Below are 17,087 nucleotides of genomic sequence, written 5' to 3'. Positions count from 1 at the left end.
CAACCAAATGACATGTATCAAGTGCAGATGTGTAGCATGGAAATTATATGCGATGTGATCTAAACATGTTTATTTCCTACTGGTCCGCCTTAAACCTTAGTGAGATTAAACATTACCAAATCAGAGTGTGAATAAATCAAATAAACCTTATTTCTGCAGAAAATAGCATTAAAATTGTAAACTAACATAACTGGAAATGTGTTATAACATGCATTTAAAATTACAAACTCCCACTAAAATCGAATAGCTTGAAATGACTTTACACTCATATGAGAAATGTGCTCATAAAAACATCAGGTGGTAGCCCCTTAGTAAGCGGATCTGCAATCATAGAGTTTGTCCCAATATGCTTTATAAACACCTTACCACTCTGAAATCTTTCTTAAATAACCATGAATTTAAAATTTATGTACATTGACTTTGATGTGCTCCTGTTGTTATTGGAATAAAGGAATGTCATTTATTGTAACTCCCTAAACCCAACTCGATTCACTGGGTCGGATGTCGGGTGTTACTTCACATAACTTAGCAAAATTTCAAAACTGTTGACGGATAGTCCTTACTTCAAACATATTTCTTATTATTTTATTTAAAGGCTCAATATCAAAGAAACAAACAAAAGTATTTAAAAATAATACATCAAACTTGTTACAACATGAAAGATTGGTAAAGACAAACTCATTAAGGCGTAATCCTACAATATGCCACTTTTACAAATATCCCACTACATGCATAATAACTCAATTAACTACTTTCTTGGTGTTGTCCTTCCTAGCACAATCACTTCTATGACAATACCTGAAACATAAACATAACACTTGTAAGTTACACAAATTTAGTGAGCTTTTAATATAGAATACCTTGGCGAATATGGTCATAATATCGTATGTGTGCCTGTACACCAATTTCCAGACTTAAACTATCATTCCTATATCAGGTGGATAGCCTTATAATATCAGCTTTCACTTATACGCCAAGTACCATGGTTAACATACAAGTTTTACTTCCCTACTTAACTGACTTCAAATCTTAGTAAATGATATTCCTCTATCTTTTCATCATATAATTCCGAAGATGCCTCTCAGAGAAATACCTCTACGAATTCCACTTTTTACAATTTTCCTCTTCAACCCAACATTTAACACTTTCCCAGAATGGTTGGAAGCACCTGCTTGGCTTGAGTTGCCAGGATTTTTTGGTCGATCAACAAACCAACCAACAAAAAGGTCTACCCCACTTGGTTGATTACTTGTGCCAGAACCTCATGCCTGTCTGATGGGAAACTGCTGGAGAAATTATCATTAGGGTGAGTCATCTTAGTTTTCTGGTTTTTCTGATGGTCGAAAATTTGTCCACGCTCACCGCACGAAACTGTTGAGTGTTTTTAATGTGTATCACTTTTAAAGGGTTAGATTCTCTATTTATATGATACGATTACTATTCATGGATGGGATGTCGTAGGTAGGTCCCCATGCATGTGAACACATACCTTATTCTAGGGTTAACACGTGTTTTCTAGATGTGGGTTTGCTTGCATGATAGTGCGAACCCACATCTTACAATCTCATATAAGGATGCAAACACCTCACGTGCAAACTCAAGAAGTGAACCATGTAGACTACGGTCAAGACCCAATTAGTAATCGGGTAGCGGGTCGGTAATGGCGAGTACCATAACAATCTTTATTATTTGTTGCTTTTAATAATAATATAATGAGAAAAGACCTAATCTCATAACTTTCGTCTTAAAATAGAGAAAATAAGGGCCAAAGTGAGAGAAAAGTGAAATATGTATTTGCTTTTCTATATTTATTTGTAGGGACTTCACTTTCGTTTCATTTTTTCATCATATTATAAGTACAAATTTGGAAAAACTTTTGAACTAAATATTAGAAGTTGTGATTATTAAACATTTAAAAATAATTATAATTAATTTACAATTATTAATTAAAAATGTTGTGCTAATTTTAAAATAGAGTTATTACTTAAATAGAACTCTAAGGGCGGGTTTGGATGGGTGTTGCATTTAGCTAGGTTAGTGTAAAATCATCGGTGGCAGTGATATTAGATACAATAGTGATACTATAGCGTGAGACATAAAGTAAGCTAAACGCACTGTACCGCACCCCATCGCCCATCTAAACTCCCTAAGTATAAAATATAAAAATTTGTTGTGATAATTATAATTGTACAATTATTAGTTAAAAATTTTGTTGTGTGTGACCGGTCTGAACATTTCGCGTCGCCCATGTTGTGCGCCCCTAACAACTTAACATATTTTTAAAATATTTATATCATAGTATTATCTCTATAATTTTAAATCGAATTCAAAATTACCAATAAATATTATTGTTGATGAGAAGGAGATGGAGGAAGTTGGAGAGACAGTCCTAGGAGTGCCGCATCTTCCCCAACGCCTCCTATTAGTTTAACAATTTATCAATCTCGTACAAAGTGTAATGTGATCTTTAATTGGGTTTTTTTTTTTTACCCTAACTATTCTTGGGTAATTTCTTACTAAATCTCTAGAGAAGGAGCCTTTTCAACCTACTTTCCCTTTAAATTTTATATTAACCGAATTGTCGCTTAAATCTATTTTGAAGTGCAGTTCAATTAGGTGCAATTAACCTACAGATCTTCCAACCATATGGACCTAATGACTAACTAAAAATCACTTAAAAATAACTCATATGTGAGTAAATTAAGGCCCAAAATATATAACAAATTTTCTCTCATCAGTCAGATAATACTAATAATACGTTTGAGCCTCTACATTCAAGTTTTCTCATCAGTCAGATAATACTAATATAACAAATTTTCTCTCATCAGTCGCTTAAATCCGTTGTTGGCTCCAAAAATGGCTCACAAACAGTTTGAGCCTCTACATTCAAGTTTTCCTTTGGAAACTCGTACGGAAAATCTACAACAACTCCTTACCAGTTGAAGAGGAACTCTTGAGGCACAATGTGGTGTTTGATATGTCCTGCGGTCTGGATTTCAAGGATTCACGAGCTACTGTGTCCACAAATCGGAGGCCTTGAATAGGATCAGATATTCTACGATTGCTCACAATCAACGACGTGTCGCATACGTAATATGTAGAAGTCTTCATGATTGTTCAAAGCTACATGCCACATTTATGATTACTAAATTATCTGCTGCACACTTATCAATAATGAAAAGCCTTGAATCAATCTTTTACGGGAAAACTCAATTGGAATGAAACTTTTCCAGTAAAAGTATTAAAAAATGTATAAACTAGTCCATGTATGATAGTGTAAAGAGTATATTGGAGTTAAAAATTTCATCCAATTTACTCTATATTACATTATAAAGGAAGCTATAGGTTGGCTCACTGCACCACCAAATCAAGATACTCATATGTATTACTTAATATATAATATTAAAAGATATCATTTCTTTTTGTTATCAGATTAAAGAGAACTAAGATATTACAAACTTGCAAAACAATAGTTAGGCCAACCCATATTTTAAATATTTTCTTCTTTTTTCTACTCAAACCTATTTTGTTTCCAAATATTGAAGAGTTCTGTTCTGATTGGATATACTCTCGGACAAGTTTAACTCTAAATTTTCCAAATATTGAAATATGGATTTGCTCACATGGAAAAACGGTTCTTGAACAATAAATCAAAATAGCATATTCTATCAATGGAATCAAGGAATTCCATATTCATTTCAAAGTTGGAGCCAAGCATGCATGATAATGATTTATAGCAATTTTGTCAAAAGGAAAAAATAAGGTGATTGGATGACAAGAAACAAAGGGAAAATGAATTAACAGCCTGCATTTAATATCATTCTCAAAATACTACGCTTGAAAAAAGCCCTTTCTCTGCAACTTTCATATGCATTTGGAGCTAAACTCACTGTTTTGAGAATCAATCTTCACAACAGAAGATTATACAAGCAAAATTTAGAGTTGATTATGGTCAAATAATATAGACCACAAACCTCAGTTTCTAGGAAGAATATAGTAAACATAGATTTCTCAGTGTTGAAGTTATAATATACTAATTGTACAAAAACCGAAAACTATCCTGGTATCTTTCTATGGGAATTTGATGACGCTAATCTCTTAGCATTTCCACTACTCTTCCTAAGTTACACACCTCAGACAAGTCTTTTACTTTACGAACCGTCTTCGAGGTTCTTGACTTGGTCAGATATCACATGAGATAGCAGCACACAGTTTAAATCAGCCCCTGGCATTTACTGGTGTGCCCGCAATTCTAACTTGTATGTTTGTATTTCCATGGGTGGAATAATTACACGGCCTTCTTGTGAGACCTCGCCAATCTGCTCGGTGTACCCTAGCATCTCCATATCCTCATGTAGAAGATTCAAGGAAGTTGGCCTTGCATTCAGTACCGCAAGACCATTGAACATGTTGAATAGATTTACAGGTTCATCAGCCACGCTAGTGCACTCAGATCTGGCCTTCCGGCAGTAAGAAGGATCCCAGTTCCGCCTATGCAACATTAAAACAAACCTAGGATCTCCGACCTGCAGCTGAGAATATTTGGCTGGTCGGGGGACTTTAAAACTCACGATATGAAGATCACAAGGTAAGGGAGTAGTTAATGGAGAAAAGGGCCCCCAGTGTGTCTGCACATTAATGTCTTGTGGCTTCTTGGCAATGAATGTGTGTAAGGGATGATTCAAGTGAGCACCAACACAATGCGAGAGAAGAGATGGATTCAGAGGCTGTGGGTCAGAAACGGGATTTGAAGTCGAAGAAATGTTGGATTCGATCAAGATATGGAAAACAACATTCATAACACGATTGTCCACCACACCTTGTCCAAGACCACGACCATCGTCTTTTGCCAAACGACGGTCAAGCATAATCTCTAGCCACCCCTGTTTACAGCTTGCTGCACCCAGTGACTGCCGAGAATGGACAGAAAACCTATGGCCATTGGACCCCTGCATGAAAGCGAGAGAAGGCATGGGGTAGTAATTCCCCTGCAACGGAATCTTATGATATGTTTCTCTCCGACTCATCTGAAAGCCATTCAAGTCGGTGTAGAAAATTCTTTTGTTGTCAATATCTGTCTTATATCTAACAATTAATTCTTTGTCAATAAAACTGTTGCCGAGAAGCTCAACATGATATTCCTTCTCAATCAGAAACTCCTGGATCGTATTTCCTCCATTATAAATACGAGTACTATGGGAGATCGGAGTATTCTCCCATGCAGTCTTCGGATAAGAGTACACCTCCTGCATCAAGGGACCCTCAGAGATAACCAGATGCCCACCAGATTGACTTATAGGCACAGCTTCACCATGGGGAACAAATAAGTATGCACCTCCGGTACTTGAGTAAAGGCTTATCTCTTCAGCCACGGTATTTTGCAGACCATTTTTCTGGATTACCTTTTGTAACAAACCATGCTTGACACCAAAGGTGAGAGTTTGATGCTGATTCTCAATTTCAACCACATCTCCTTCTACTTCTGAGCAATCATACAGTGTAGGGCACTGTATTGAACTCAAATTTGAGAAGAGCTTGAGTTTTGCCGGTTTAGCTTTTTCACATCCGACAAAGCCATTGGCAATATAATATGTCTGCAAACCCATGGCAGGAACAGAAGCTTTCCAGTGAACTCGATGCCTGCCCGTAAAAATCTTGTTTTTGTCGTGCTGCAGTTCAGGAGAAACCTGGCTTTCAACACATGTCCAGTTCGAGTCCAAAATAGTAACTTCGGGTCTATTAACAACTAGCATCACAACCTCTTCTCTTGCTTGCTCCAGTGGATTAAAGAGTACAACTGATTGTACGGTTCCTTCCCGAGCACTGATTGCTCTATGCACTGGCAGAGCATCGTATTTAGATCTCACCTGTACAGGATCAAACTGGGCAGGGTTCTGATCTGACTTCTCTTGGCGAAGTCCAAGCAATACTTCAATTGCTTTAGACATGAAAATCTGCAGGTCCTGTAAAGAAGTGTGCATCCGTGTTCCGTAATCGAGAACAACATGATTCTCGGCAGTTCCAGTCACCCCATCATGATGCTGGAAAAGAGCTAAATTCCTCCTCGCAGCTGTCAACTTATAAGCATACCCTGTTGGCAGCTTTCCGCATTGTATTCTCTGGCAATAACCAAATAAAAATGCCATCAACATTTCTGATGCATGAAGTGTTTGCTCTAGTACTCGATCAACAGCTTTGAAGAAAGGTCTTGATACGTAATAGCCACTCCAATAATCCTGCTCCCTATCGGCATAAGTAAAGAAGTCACCTGATAATGAAGGAAAACCTACAACCTGACCCGAGCCAATTTCTCTAGGAAGGGAATAATTTATTCTGTCAGCCTCGTCCTTAAGGGTCTGGAAATAGTCATCCAAAGTACCGAATTTTGCTTCAGCATTTAAGCTGGGATTAGAGTTGATGTAATCAAATATCATTTGATAATTTCTAAACTGCACTTCGGCTTCATCAATGCTGACATAGCGGAAATCATCTCCAAGAGGTACAAGAAGTGTATTTGTCCGGTAAAGGGTTGACTTCTTCCTATATTGATCTAGTAGCGTTAGTGCCCTCTCCTTCACGTTTTCCTGGTCAATCTCTATAGGATGGTATTCCCATGGGCACCGTCCATAAAAAAAGCCATGAACACGAGCAAAATCAAACTGGCAACAAACAGCAGGCTCTGGTCCACAAGTATGAGGAATATCATATGAATAAAACGGCATCATGTGCACAAATATGTCAGTAGTTTCGTCAGCATCCCAGCTTTGACGCCAGATGTATTCCAAATTTTTATTCCAAGCAAGTTCCTTCTTCAGCTCATAATGGGTTCGTTGAATAAGCATATTCTCGAAGCCCATTCGACGGAGAAGATAAGCCATGGTAGGTGAGTAACCAAAGGGATCTATTGCCCAAGAATTCTTTGGAATAAAACCGATCGTGTCATTCAGCCACATATTTCCCTCAGTTATCTGCTTATACAAATATATATATAAATCAAAGAGAAAATACAAGGCTTTAAAGAGTTCTTGAGGACTGAAACTATGAAAAATAGAAACCTTTATAATCATTGGTGTAAATGCAAAGAAGACAATGAAACAATACACCGAGTTACACAAGTGTTAGATTCCACAAGTGCAAGACTAAGCCCTTCCTTTTGAGACAAGTCTAGAATCTATTGGAGTGAGAATTCAAAAATGTACGACAATTATATATTTTTTGCAGATGACATCATGGATCGAAATTAATGGAAATGCACATAAAATCACAAGCTGCCAACATACCAAGACGACCTGAAAATACAGTCATAAATCCAACTACAATCACCAAGAAACAGGGTTTAAGGTATACCTGCTCGATTATAGCAAAGTAATGTGAATTTGCCTGCATTAAGAAAAAGAAATTAGTGTAGCCAAAAGCAAAACCTCATGTAGCAAAACAGCTATATTGAAGCCTAATCCAAAATACAGGACTAAAATGACCGAAAAGAAAACAAAATTGTAAGCCCCTACCCCCCACATACATGAATTGCTAGTATTATACAAGTGTGCTGGAATACCTCATCATTCATCACCCAGCCACCTCCTACTATTTCTAACTGACCATTCCTCACCAAATTTGTGAAAGACTCCCTTTTATCATCTGAGGCATCTCTCCACCACCTTTCCAAATAAGACATCTCTTCCCATATGAACTTCCGTCGACTATCCTGCAAATTCAATTCAAACAACTTTTAGAAAATTTAACAGGTTGTTCCTATAAGTTAACAGTTTCCTGTTTCTATCCCAATTTAATAGAAATAATTAAGTCCAGGTGCACCAAACCACCTTAGTGCAACACATTTAGTCCATGAAGTAGAACTGGAAAACAGGAATTAAAAAGGCTCAAAAACTGTAATGCCAATCAAAATTCTCACTACATTTAACCATTTCAGCACATTTCAAAGATTAACTTTATAAAATGAAACACCATAACCGAAAACCAACAATCTACTTCAGTAATTACTCCAAAAAACCATCAAATTTATATCCCAAAGGAATCAGAAGAATATATGAAATTCCATTTTTATGCAAAGGAAAGCCAAAAAGAAAATTCACGCAATTTAATTCAGCGCCATTGATCAACAAAATACTAACCAAGCTCCAAAACCAAATCCCAATCAAAATTTAATCTCTATTCAGCACTAAATATCAAACAAAAAAGCTATCAAGCTTAACAATCGATTCCCAATCAAATTCTTAAACTTTTTCAAACGCTAAATATCAAACTGTCAACCCCCACAAAAAAAGGTAACAAGCTCAGAAACCTAACCCCAATGCAAAATGCAACTTTATTCAACCATTTCACCTAATATTAACAGAAACCCACCAAGAATTAAACCGCCAAGAACCCCAAAAGGGGAAGAAAAATAACCTTTGATAAAGTTTCAACAATGGTATCAAGTATATGCCTTGTTTGCTTCTCATAATACTCTTCCACAGTGAACTTCCACCCCGGATCATTATGAGAATGGGGCACCACAACAACCTTCAACTTTTCACTATCCCATTCGTCTCCTTTATAAGAAACTTTCCACCCTTGTGTCCAAGCCCCTCCAGGCTTGTTCAAAAACTCAATTTTATCATACAATTGTTTAGTTGTTATGTCGACAGCGGCACCGTTCTGGTAGGGATTGGAACCGAGTTTTTTCCGGGTGACAGGCCTCCGGGAGGAGAGCCTTCTGGACAGCGATCGGGGCTTGAAGTGTGAGGAAATGGGTTTGGGGATTCCGAAGAGGAAAAGGGTTAAAAGGAAGAAGAGAAGAGAAACGGAAAGCGCAATGGTGAAGAAGTTGGTGAAGAGGAAGTTGAGGAGAGCCGTCCGTTTGCGTGGCTTTCGAGGTTGATGGGCTTTGGGGGGTGATTTCACGGTGACTGATGATGAAGACGGAAGCAACGCCTGTGTCCATCCTCCGCCACGGCGGTTGCTGCCAAGGTAGGAGGATAAGGGCATGTTTGGGATTCCCTTTTATGCCTTTGTTTCTTCCTCCTTTATTTTCCTCCGTTTTCTTAGAGATTTGTTTTGTTTTCTTCTTTTTATTAAATTGTTGTTTGATGTTCTTTTTTTAAATGTGATGGGGTTCTATTTTTGATTTTTCATTTTTTGGTGAAAACTTTTACATCAACGTAGAAATTTCGGACATATTTTACAAACGTGGGGACTAAAACGAGACTGATTTGGGCGCATTACAGCCTCCTAAACTGCTTCATCATAATTTAAATAAATAATATATATAAAAATAGTCGCTTATATTTTAATCATTTATGTTTGAAATATTACGAAGTGGTCACTCTGCCGTTAAACTTCGTTACCACCTACCACCCTAACGACAGTCCAAATAGGACTTAAATGCCAACTTGGATGTCCAATTGCCGGGATGAAAGTAACGGAACTTAACGGTAAGTGACCACTTCGTAACAAACGTAACATTTCAAACATAAGCGGCAAAAATGTAATCTGAAAAAAACAAAAGTGATTGATTTGTACTGTTAGATCTAGAAAAGTTCATTAAAAATAGAGGTATTTCTCATAACTTGTAATGATCCCATTCTACTTTATTCTCGAGTTAAAAAATATATTTAAGAGCATTTACTCAAATATTTAGTGTGCATTGCTTTCTCGTGGCTTTTCAATTCTTTTTAGCTCCTTAGTCTTTTGAGTTTGCTCCCACTATATTTCAGTACCTTAGAGAATTTTTGTGAAAATTATCATCTTTCAAGAGTTAAGTTAACTTAAGTGGGTTTAAATAAAAGAAATCACCTAAAGCTATGCGGTTTGCCAGACTAAAATTCTAGTCCATTGGCATTAGTACAATCCAACCTCAATTTTTTAACTATACTAAGGTGATGTTAATTTGAGAAATATTTTTTTAGAACAAAAAATGTATTTTCAATCACGTTTTAATATGCACAATTTATTACTTTCATAAGTTGTATATATATATACTATCATTTAAGCCCCTTAATGAGTTGGCGTCACGAGTTAATCGGACACCAACTCGGTTAAAAAAATTATAAAATATTATTTTGTATTTAAAATAAGTTATATTATTCGATGATACTTTAGCATTTTTTATTTAAAAAATTAAAAAAAAGTTATAATGGTATTTGAACCCACACAATGTGTAGAACTTTAAATTTACTACTCAATCAAAACTTTATTTTGAATTTTTTATACATTTTAATTTTATTATACACTTTACATATATGTTAATTGAGTTGGTGTCACAAGTCAACTCGACAACAATTCACAATTGACGACAACACCATAATAAACAATTATATCCATTTAGTATTTGTTGGGGATCGACCTGATTAAGCAACAAACAAGTAAAAGTAGCAAAAGAAATTGAGAAATTAAACACACACAAATTTAACGTGAAAAAACCTCTCCAAAGAGAATAAAAAATCATGGGCAAATATAATTTTACTATACTGAAAAAAGAACAAAGAGTAAATTGAAACTCGAAAATAAAAAACCCTCAAAATGTAAACACAAAATTCTCCGAAAGTGTTATGAGAGTTTCTAAGGTTGTAAAAGAGCATATTTATAGGTTAAATTCGTAGGTCAAATAATAATAAAATAATCTAGATTAATCGGAGTTCGACTGAAACAAATAAACTGAGTTTAATTAGGAGATTATCTCTCAAATTTGACTGAAATATGAGTCATACTCAACAATATTCTTAACTTAATGTATTTACGTGTTTAAATTTTGTTTTACTCGCAATTTAATTTATTAATTAGTTTCAAAACACACATTTTATTTTTTATTATATGTAATTTTAAACGCACATTTATATTCTGAATTTGTTATTTCCACGCACGTATATAAGGTTTCTACTAATTTTTTAATTATTTAAACTCAAACACATTACCCAGACCAAACAAATATATTATCCAAATCCAATCATATTTTATACACAATACTAAAAGTTACAAACCTGAACTAGTTAAGTGGACATTTATTTTTTGACACGTGACATATTCATATTATTGACATGTAACACGTGTTTGATTTTATGTAATAAATTCATACTATTTTAAATAAAATATAATAAATTATCTCAATAAGTCATTTTGAAATAATTTCATGTTCCATTTTTTATTTTATTTTTATCACATAAAAATGATCATTTTAAAAAAAATGGGATAATTTTCGTTTTAGAAATAAACATGATGGGCAATTAAAAAACAAACGTGAATTCAAATAATAATAATAATAATAATAGAACATATTTATAAGAAACATTCGAGTTAGGAGCGAATTTAAGGATTGGTAGGGGCCTAACCCTCTTAAAAAATTTTAAAATTTTAAATTAGTAAAGATAAAATTACACTATAGCTCCCCTAAAAATAATAAAATTTTTATTTAATCCTTTAAAATTTATATTTTTATTATCGCAAAAAATACAATTCAATTTCGACCCTCCTACAAAATTTTCTAGCTTCGCCCTTAATACATGTGGAAGAAAACACACAATTTATTTACCTATGTTATTTTTTTAAAAGGTAGAAGATAATTTAAAATTATAAATACATTACCTGAGATAAATATAAAATATTCAAATAAAAAAAGGGCAATTTACCAATAAAAGCCGTTTTTCTTCAAATTTTACCGAAATGGGCCGATTTTTTGATTATTTACTGGAATGGGCCATTTTCCGCGAAATCGCGTCCACGTCAGCGCGTTGTCAAGGTATGTGTCAGAACATCGCGTTCACGTCAGCGCGATTTGCTTACGTGGACACAAATCGCGCCTACGAGGACGCGATTTGCTGACGTGGATGAACAGTTTATGTTTTTAAGCTTGGAAAACTTTGAAAGGCCATAACTTTTCGCTCGGTTGTCCGATTGAGACGAATTTTTTTTATTTCGAATAACTTTTCGAGATCTACGCGCTGACAAACAGCCGAAGGTGGTTTGCCACAGTTTTCATCGAAAAAGATCCTTTTTTGCCCCTAAATTTTAATTTTTTCGGTTTAAAATTGAATTTTGAAACATTCAAATCATTTTTTTCCTTATTTATTTGAAGTAAACACCGGATCTTTTTTTACAGAATTGTCTTATATCATCCTGTTATAGGTATAAGTCAGCTCATTCCACTTTTGAGAAGTTCCCTAAAATTTTCCTTTTTATTCAATTTAGTCCCTAAAACCTAAATAGTTATATTTTCAAATCTAAGCTTCATTTTTCAATTCAAATTCAATTTCATCCTTCCATAACATTCAAATATTCTTAAATACAAAAATTTCATGCTAATTTTGAAATAATTACACTTTAGTCCCTATACTCGTAACTAACAAATTATACTTTACAAATTAGTCCCTATTCATCTTTAAGCAGTTTGTCAGCGCGTAGATCTCGAAAATTTATTCAAAATAAAAAAAAGCGTCTCAATCGGACAACCGAGCCAAAAGTTATGGCCTTTCAAAGTTTTTCAAGCTAAAAAAACATAAACTATTCATGCCACGTCAGCAAATCGCGTCCTCTAGGGCGCGATTTCCGTCCACGTCAGCAAGTCGCGCTGATGTGGACGCAGTTTCCTGGCGCGTACCCTGACATCGCGCTGACGTGGACGCGATTTCGTGGAAAATAGACCATTCCGGTAAATAATTAAATAGTTGGCCCATTTCGGTAAATTTTGAAAAAAAAGGGCTTTTATTGGTAAAATACCCATAAAAAACTCATTTAATACCGATTTCTATACAATTTTAAATTATATTTTGATTTTAGATTTAAGTTTAATAGTTTGATTATATAATTGAAGTTTTTAATACTTACTTTTTAAAAAAATTATACAAAATAACTCATTTTTTTAAGAAATTATATATCCCAATTTATTTTATTTTTCTATCATTACAATTAAAAAATATATCATTTTAATTTTATTATTCAAGAGATAATAGTCAAAAATAAATAAATTCTGGATATTAGAAAAAAAAAACCTATCATATTTGCATATTAATTTAACTATCCTATTTTTGCATTACTTAATTTATAAACTTTAATATTTAGATTAAAGTTTAAAAAATTTAATAGATAATTTAATTTAAATAATATATTTTTATTTCTCCTGTAAAAATATAGGACTTGTTTGATAAACCGTTAAAAAATGAAATCCATTTTCAATGATTTAAGTTTTTTACACATGTTTGATAATAAAAAATAAAAACAATATGATAGAATTATTCTACAAAAAGAAAGTGGAAAATGATAAGTAGATCACTTAATAAAGAATATTTTCAATTAAGTCAATTTTATTTTATTTTAAATATTATATTATCTTATAAAAAATTTACGTTTAAAAATTTGATCTTTATTTAAAATAAGGTGAAATATTGAAAAATTAAGGATAATATGTAGAATATCATTTTAATTCTATATGATGTATTTAAATGATTTCATCAACATGTCTACTTGCAAGTGTTGTTTTATTTATTCATTTTTAGTATGATTCGTTTTACGGCCTGAGTTTAAATCTTGTTTCGGTTAGGGTGATATTTAGGTGAAGCTTTCTTAACAATGCGGACTCCAAGATTCAAACTTGGCTCAAATATCTAAAAAAGAAATTCACTTTCACTTTTTTTTAAACTAAATGATGTATTTAAAAAAAGTTTATCCATATTTGAGCCTAATTTTAAAACATTTTTAAATAAATGATTTTCTTAATTACCATAATTTAATTTTAACAATTAGCAAATATGATATTATTAATAGTGGTATTCTTAATTTAAATTTTAATAATATATGTAGAGATTATGATCAAGATGTTCGTTTGCAAATTAATTTAATATATATAATCAATCTTAAACTATTATTATCAATTTATTTTTTTCATAGTTTATAACTAAAAAAGATAAAAAAATATTATTTAATAAAATTAAATTTTTATTTAAAATATTATTGTTAATTCCCCTGCGTAGTCTGGGCTCTGGGCATTAATTTTAGTTAATTACTTTTAAATAATATTTTAATTTTAATTTAATATTTTATTTTAAAAGTTGAATTTAAATTTATTAATTTTAATATTTAGTTTAAAGTTATAGAAAATTTAATTTAAATAATATTTTTTATTTATTCTTAAAAATATAGTTTAAAATCCTTTCATAAAAAATTATAACACTATTTTTTTTAAAGGTATCTACCGGGGCGAGCCTAATAACTAATTTTCCGTATTCTGTAAACTCATCAAAGGGGTAGATGTTGACTATGAGTTTTAAAGCTGCTTCATACTTAAAACGAGGATCTATAAACAATTTTAATTTTAATTGTAATAATTTGTTTTGAATTTTAAATACAAATTTATTAATTTTTATATTTAGTTTACAGTCAAAAATTTCATAGAAAATTTAATTTAAACAATATTTTTTTTATTCATAAAAAATATGTTTTAAAGTTCAAAATTCAAAGTAAAACATATATAATATTTATATGAAAATTAAAATTAAAATTATTTTTAATATTTTTCATAGAGATAAATACTATTATCATAAAAATAAATATTATTTAATTATCTTTATCTTTATTTATCTTAATATTTATTTCATAACCATATTTATTAAATGATGTTTAATATAAAATAAATTTAATAATAGTCATTATTTTCCCCTCAAAATTTATTTTTTAACATTTCTAAATACATTCTTTTGAATTATTTAAAACTTTATTTTGTACCAAAATAAATTATTTAAAATTTTATTTTATAACAATTTTATCCTTTAAACTTCTTTCCTAATAAGTAAAGCATAAATTATATTCATAATATTACAAATATATTATCTTTTAAAAATTTAAGTATATTTTTTAATTTATTTAAATACTGTTTCATCAATAAATTTATTTGATAACTCATTATTTAAATAATAATTTTATAAAATATATAATCAATCTGTACATCGCAATCGCATAGAAAACTTAATTATATATATTAAACTATAAGCACAAACCCAGCCATTTTATAACTCAAATTTTTACCCAGTCATCATCATTCTAAAGACATCAAGTTTTCTTTCTTATCCTTCAGCCCTCATCGTGGTTCTCAAACTCTCAATCATATTCCCTTGCAGTGCGCCCATATTAAATTAAGTTATTCAACTTTTTTTATTTAAGTGACAAGAAAAAGAAAAATGTTTTTAACTAAACATAGCGACAGGAAAAAGAAGAAGGGAAAAATAAAACATGATATTTGTCATGGCAAGGCAAGAAGGCAAGTTTGACAAAAAATTATACAAAAAAAAAAAACAACATTAAAATTGCTATAAAAGCAATCTTTTGAATGGAATGCCAAATGTTAGGTTGTATCTTTTGAATGGTGGCAAGCCTACCATTTCTTTTTCTTCTTTTTTCGTTTTATACAAAAATAATTAAATATTAAATTTGGTCCCTTTAATGTATTTAATTTTAAAATTTTAATTTTTAACATAATTTGACCTATATACTTGTATAATGTTGTTAAAATATTACGTGGTTAAATATAGTTTGAATACCTCAAGAATTTTAGATTCTCATTCCTTTTAAGTTTGCGTCACTTTCTTTTTTACATTATAAGACAAGGATTAAATTTCAATTTTGGCCTCTAGACTATACTAAAACTTAAGATTTAATCTTTATACTTTAATTTTTTTACATAATTTTGTCCATCTACTTTTATAATGTCATTAGTTAGTTTGAATAGTTAATATTGTTAACTATTTCAATTAAAATGTAGATGTCAGATTTTTAACGATTTTTTTTTGTTATATGACTATTAAGTGATTATTTTAAAAAATAAAATAAAATTTCACACCAAAGAATTTAATAGAATATTTTTAACGTTGATAACAACTGCACTTGAATTTTTAAATTCAAAAAGTAGAGACTATATTCCTGAAAACAAAAAGTAGGGGACTAATTTTTGAATTTACAAATTGCATAGGGATTTAGAACATATTTTAACCTTCAAATTTTTACTTTATAATTTGACACAAACAAATAATCAACCAAACGTGAAGGACAGACTAAGAACCATACTAGTTTGAATGATTATGTTTTTATTATTATCCTATATTTATCTTATAATTATTATTGAATATATACTTGATTTCCTCTTAATTCAATAGTTTAATTGATTTTATTTTTATAATTATTTTAATATTTATTATTTAAATTAATAAATATATGTTTTGAATTCTTTTAAACGTGAAGTTCATTTATGCTAAAAATTCAAAAAAATAAACATAATATAATATAATATAATATATTTTGTATCAAAATTATTTAGTAAAAGTATTATTATCTATTTGTTATATCTTCCCTAGGGTACGACATGTAGCAAGCAATCAAACAGTTTATGGAAAACCATTCACAAGGAATGGTCCATGGGCGACCTTCCGCAAACCCTAAAGGAACCACCCTACAGATAGTATGTCGTGCACCTCTCGTGGGGACCACTCAGACGTAATCACCTTGTACGATCTTCAAGGATGAGAATGTCAGAGTAGGACTATACAATACACCCCCATGAAAACAATTGACTTATAATGGCACTAAAACTTGGTCGCCCGCACAATCATGTATACCCCCTATGATGTCGGCTACATGGCACTATAGGATATAAAGGACCCCCTATATAAGCCTAAGTGCACGAGGGACCAATGATCGGTTCCTTGCTTTAATAAAATTATGTTATTCACATTAATATAATTTGTATTTGTCCTCAATGTTTTTTGCACACAAAGAAAAATGTAAGCAAATATTGACTCATTGATTACCCAATGTTTAACTAATACTAAGTTGCATTTCGTGGTCGGATCATAATGTGAGAAGATAACTTGTATCGGTAGGCAATCTAAAAGGTTCATAGTCTGATGAATCAAAATTGAGCAAATCAGTTAAAGGATTATTATGTCGTCTATCAAGTTTAATAAAGGGATACATTGTCTTTGGTATCGAAGCAATGAACTCCCAGAATATAAAGACGTAGATGTGATTCTCTGGATTGACAATACATCAAACAGGACCCAAGTTAAACCAATCCTAAATCTGTTTGTGGATTAATTCACTTGTGGTAT

The 17,087-nt window shown here is 31.8% G+C and overlaps 1 protein-coding gene across 1 annotated transcript; it reads right to left on the bottom strand.

Moving 5' to 3' along the window:
• Window positions 1–3,788: 3,788 nt before the first annotated feature.
• Window positions 3,789–9,171, bottom strand: LOC107892313 (alpha-mannosidase 2). Its single transcript, XM_016817357.2, has 4 exons — window positions 8,410–9,171; window positions 7,556–7,705; window positions 7,348–7,380; window positions 3,789–6,968 (listed from the first exon to the last, which is right to left on the bottom strand). Exons 1-4 carry the CDS (start codon window positions 8,986–8,988, stop codon window positions 4,233–4,235), a joined length of 3,498 nt encoding a protein of 1,165 aa, XP_016672846.1. The 5' UTR covers window positions 8,989–9,171; the 3' UTR covers window positions 3,789–4,232.
• Between the last annotated feature and the right edge of the window lie 7,916 nt (window positions 9,172–17,087).

This window comes from Gossypium hirsutum, chromosome D09 (assembly GCF_007990345.1).
Source record: "Gossypium hirsutum isolate 1008001.06 chromosome D09, Gossypium_hirsutum_v2.1, whole genome shotgun sequence".
Lineage (NCBI taxonomy): Eukaryota > Viridiplantae > Streptophyta > Magnoliopsida > Malvales > Malvaceae > Gossypium > Gossypium hirsutum.
The sequence above is the reverse complement of the archived record's forward strand: the minus strand, read 5'-3'. Positions and strand labels throughout refer to the sequence as shown.